The sequence below is a fragment of the Myotis davidii genome, unplaced genomic scaffold (assembly GCF_000327345.1).
Source record: "Myotis davidii unplaced genomic scaffold, ASM32734v1 scaffold134, whole genome shotgun sequence".
NCBI lineage: Eukaryota > Metazoa > Chordata > Mammalia > Chiroptera > Vespertilionidae > Myotis > Myotis davidii.
Genome location: NW_006288853.1, coordinates 4,475,523 through 4,480,382, shown reverse-complemented (window position 1 = coordinate 4,480,382; position 4,860 = coordinate 4,475,523). Strand labels below are relative to the sequence as shown.

General features: G+C 56.9%; 1 protein-coding gene across 1 annotated transcript in view; it reads right to left on the bottom strand.

Moving 5' to 3' along the window:
- The window catches only part of CDH23 (cadherin-related 23), a 413,720-nt gene that overhangs the window by 113,219 nt on the left and 295,641 nt on the right, over positions 1–4,860 (bottom strand). The window contains exons 28-29 of the mRNA XM_015562107.1: positions 3,498–3,558; positions 2,460–2,608 (exon numbers count right to left, since the gene is read on the bottom strand). Of these exons, the coding sequence (XP_015417593.1) occupies positions 2,460–2,608; positions 3,498–3,558 (210 nt within the window). The remainder of the gene's footprint in view (positions 1–2,459; positions 2,609–3,497; positions 3,559–4,860) is intronic.

Below are 4,860 nucleotides of genomic sequence, written 5' to 3'. Positions count from 1 at the left end.
CGGGGGTGGGGGGGGGGTCAGAGGGGGGGAGAGGCATATGGGGAAAAAGGGTTCCTATTTCCCTGCTCCTGGGGCTCCTGGAGCCCTGCTTAGTCATTACATTTTCATGCCCAGACACCCAGAACCCACTATGCAAACTGCAGTGCCCACCCCAGAGTACAGGAAACACACAGGTCCGCCAACCTCTTGCTGAGCAGTTACTAAGCGGCTAGGCTCCCTGGAGAACCAGCCTCACTTTCTGTCCAGTGCTGTGCCCTCCAACAGGGACAGGGCGGGACATTGTGTGTGAGTCTGTGTGTGTGTGTGTCTCTTTCTCTCTGTGGGGTCTCTCTCTCTCTCTCTCTCTCTCGTGTGTGTGTGTGTGTGTGTGTGTGTCTGTGTGCGCGTGCGCACTCCTCTGATGCGCATGTGAGTCCCAGGTCCCCACAGGACTGTTTCACTCCGAGCTCCCTGGCCCTTCCCTCCGGCCGTCCCTGGTCTCTGCAGCAGGGCCTGGAGAACATGGACGGTCCCTGCAAACCCTCTCTGTTGCTGCTGGGAACATGAGTCCTGGGCCAAGCTGAAGTCCTGCACTGTCCTCAGACAGGTCCCGGTGTTCCTGGGGCTCCCGTGGGGCTGGGTGCCCCAAGGGCCACCCAGGGGGATAAGGCAGCGGGGGTCTGGAGAGCCTTGTGTATGGCAGCGCAGACCCGGGCTGCCTGCCCGGTATGAAGCCCGGCTCTACCTTTACTGCGGTGTGACCCTAAACACAATGGCCAATGCCTTGTTGCCTCAATCTCATCTCTAAAATGGGCGTAATAACACTGTTTTATGACTTTTGTGAGGATCAAATGCGTTCAGGTACATGACGCACCCAGGAGAGTGCCTGGCACAGACTGAGCACGATGTGAGGGTTTCTCATTCCTCGGGGTTCCTGGGGGAAAGGAGCAAGAGGAGGCTGGCGAGCAGGTGCGGCTGAGGCCCCACCCCTGCACGGACCTGCACAGCCTGGCTTTGATCTGTTTGACACAGTGCCTGGGGCGCTGCCTACCATTTTGTTACAAAATATTGTGGCTAAAGAAGGGCTGCAGCCACTATGCTGAGGCCCCGACAACAGCAAACCTTGAAGAGAAGTGCTCCTGCCTCTGAAGGGGTGCGGGGGCCCCAAGCAGGGCTATGGTTAGGAGCTGGGAGTCCGGGAGCCACCTGAGCTATGCTGTCATCAGTCACTCTGCGGCCTGAGGTTGGTCCCACAAAGGGCAGGCTCTGACGTCGTGAGTGGGTGCATCGGGTGAATAAGCAATTACACGGTCCCGCAGGTGAGCGTGGCCCTGGGAGACGGCCCGAGTGCGCATTCAGGTTACTGTGTTTCACTCTCAGTCACCAGGGCTCCGGAATTGTTCCAAGAAACCCCAAGGAGTAAAAACCCAAGGGATCTGCCCCCCTCAGCCATCTCCACCCAGCCAGCTCTCACTTGGAAGGGCGGCCGAAGAACCAGGCTCCCCTTCGCCTCCCTTCCCGAAGCAGACAGAGTTTCAGGGGCAGCAGCGGGAGGGGGCGGAGGCTGAGGGCTGGTGACCCTGCCGCCTCTGCTCATTGTTTCCAGCCCCCGGGGAGGGGGGCGGGGAAGCAGCAGCTGCAGATGGGGCTGATAAGAAGAGCAAGGCTGCTCCACTGGGTTCTGGGTAAAAGTCCCTCCACCTGACTTTTCCCATCTCCCTCCCACTCTTCACCTCTGGGGTCTGACTCACTTTCCACCTGGTTTAAAGGAAGGCGCTGTGAGCTGCTGAGTGTGCAGCTGGGTGACCTTGAGAGGTCATTTCAGGATCCCCTGCCACTGGGCAGGAGAGGGCATCAACTGGCCCAGCCAGGGGGAATGTCTGTGTGTCTATTCTTGACTATTCAGGAAGATGAAGTTGATTGGATTTTAGCTGCTAAGGGAGAGGCTGAGGTGCATGAGGGTGGGTGGGCAGAAAAGAACACATTTGATGGGGCAGCTGGAAGTAGGCACGGGGGTCTTTGGGGGCCACTTTCAGTGGAAAGAGCACTGAACTTGGACTCAAAAGCCCTGGGCTCTGAGGTCTGTCACTAATGCCTCTTCTGTGCTCAGTTTCCTTGTTTCTAAAACGAAGTGGGCAACATGTACATCTCTGAGATCCTATCGGGAGATTTTCTCGGCTCAGGCTAGACAGCTGTGTTGACATAGCAGGTTAGCATGGTAAGGACATCTCTTTCATCCCACCATTGACTCCCCTTCCACATCTGGAGAAACTGAGGCTCAGAGAAAAATGATACAGCCAAGATCCCAGGCTGGGCACCCCAGCACAGGTGTCATTCAAAGCCTAAGCCAGTGGCAGCCTTCCCCAGCCCAGCTACGGCCTTGGCCCAGCCCCGAGCTCAGTGCAGGAGGGGAGGTAGGGCTTTAGGCCTGGCTGACTGGCTATATCTGAGAGCCGCCCCAGCCCACCCCCTGGCCTCACCCTGACGGAGCTCCTCATGGGGCCCAGGTCGTGGTTATAGGCCTCCACTATCAGCACGTGGGATGAGTCTTGCTCCCGGTCCAGGGGCTGGGGCCCTCGAACCAGGAGCCCGTCACTGACGTGGATACGGAAGTGGTTGCCATGGTTACCTGTGTGGAGAGACAGATGAGATGCGCGGGCTCTGTCCTGGAGCAGGAGCCTCTTGGGATTGTGGGGTAAAGAAGGGGGACCCAGCCCCCAGAATGCTGATCCTGCCCAGAGGTCTCAGGACATGGCCCCTGCCTCATGCTGGACTGGAGAGAGCGGGTAATTTACTCTGTACCCTCCATACAGAAAGCCTGGGGGACCCCTGAGACCCCCCCCCCTCGAGGTATCAGTGGATTCAATATTTCAGAGGGATCTGGGCACCACAGAAAGAGGAACCCAAACCAATTTCTCTGTGGGTGGGCGAAGCCCTGATTGGGTGGACATCTCCGGGCTGGCCCAGTGCCATTCCCATGTCTTGTGGTAATAGCACCCCGATTTTCTGCTGGGGATCCACCCTCCCTCCCTCTCAAATGAGTGCTTTGTGACTCATTTTGGGAAGCTGGGGGCACTGCCCTGTGCCCAAGGCAACAGTGATGGTAAGGGATGGGCCCATGAGACATGTGGGGCCATGACAATCTCTGGGGAGCGGGCCGCCAAAGGCTGTCCCGGTCCTCACCACCCCTCTGGCGCGTCAGGGGCAGGACTGGAGGCAGGGTCTGACTGAGTTTACAGTGCCTGCTCCCCGCCCTCGGCGAGCCTCTCTCCTGGGGAACCTGGATGCTGGCAGCCCTGAATAGGGACCCGCTGGCTGCTGCAGACCATACCACTCACATGCAGCACTGCATCTCTAACTTGGTGCAGGGGACTGAAGAATGCCCCCATTTCTTCCCTCTGGCCCGCCCCGTGTGTACGGTCCTGGGGCTCCCTCGCCTCGGCTCCCAGACCCCTGGGAGCCGAGAGAAGCTCTGCCCAGGGAAGGGCTGCCCCTGCCCTCCCAGACCACCTGCTCACCTTGGAGGATGCGGTACCACACACGCCCAAACTCGCCCTCGTCGGCGTCTGTGGCCTGTAGCTGAGGGAGGAGGATATAAAGTCAGCCTGAACGCCAGCCCACAGGGAGAGATGCTGTGGAGTCCCTCTCCATCCCTCCACACACCCCAGCCTGTCCTGCCCAAGCCTGTGGCTTCCCCCGGTGGCTGGGGTGTGAGACAGGAGAGGGACGTGTCTGTCTTTCTCATCCCTCCAAGGACACCTGACTGCTGATGCCTCCAGGTTGCCCTGTCTGTGTTGGGGGACCTTGCCAGCTGTTCTCTGATCCCCTCCAGGTTCTTGGGGAGGACAGGGTAAGGTGGGTGATGGGTCCAGGCTTGACTAGGTCAGCTCACACATCCACACGTCCCTCCTCCAGCCCTTTGAGCGCTCAGAACCTCACCCCGGGCGGTGGATTGCGTGGCTGCTTCTTGACTGGGTGACCCTGGCCAGGCCACACCTCTCTAGACCTCGGTGTTATCACCTGAGGGGGCTGGATGAGAGGCTCCCCTCACCTGATGGATCTGACAGCCCTTGGAAGGCCCCCGTCCGTCTGAGGCTGTGCAGAAAATGCTTTTGTGGTCAAGGGCTGAGGGCAGGAGGAAGCAGCTGGATGCCCCAAACTAGGGCTCCACAAAGGGGCTGGGCTCCAGGCGCAGGTCTTGGGCAGAGCCATGGCTTCTCCCCGAGTTGTGTTTCTGGGAGCTTGGGGTTCCTCAATGGAGAAGCTGCTTGAGGCTTAGGCTCCTAAGGAGGCAGCTTGTTGCCAGGGAAGCTCTGGCTTCTGGGAAGAAGGAAGGTTGGGGGAGGAACGTGGGAGGGTGGAGGGAGAGGGGGGAGTCGTAGGGAGGTGATTATATGTGTGTGGGTGTGAGACCTGCCAGCTCTGTTCTCTGATCATGTCTATGTGTAGGTGGTGGGGGGTACACAATATTTACATTTTCTTACAACTGTTTATTTCAAATTTCTCTCCCTGTGACTGATCTCTTTATCACTTAATGTAAACTTTATTGATATTTTAGTAACTAACTGGTACCACCCCTTCCTTACATTTTCCATTTTCTTAAGTTTTATTATGATGTGTCTGGACATAATTTTATTTGAGTTTATCCTGTTTGTAGTTTCCTGAGCTTCTTAAACCTATAAATTTATCTCTTTTATCATATTTGGGAAGTTTTCAGCCATTATTTCTTCATATATTTTGTGCTTCATCTACTCTCTTCTTTCCACTGGGACAGTGACACAGGTACTGGATTTTTTGTGTTGTCTCTTAGGTTTCTGAGATTCCCTTTTGCTTCCTTCACCAATCTTTTTCTCTATGTTCTTCTGTTTGGAGAGATTTGTT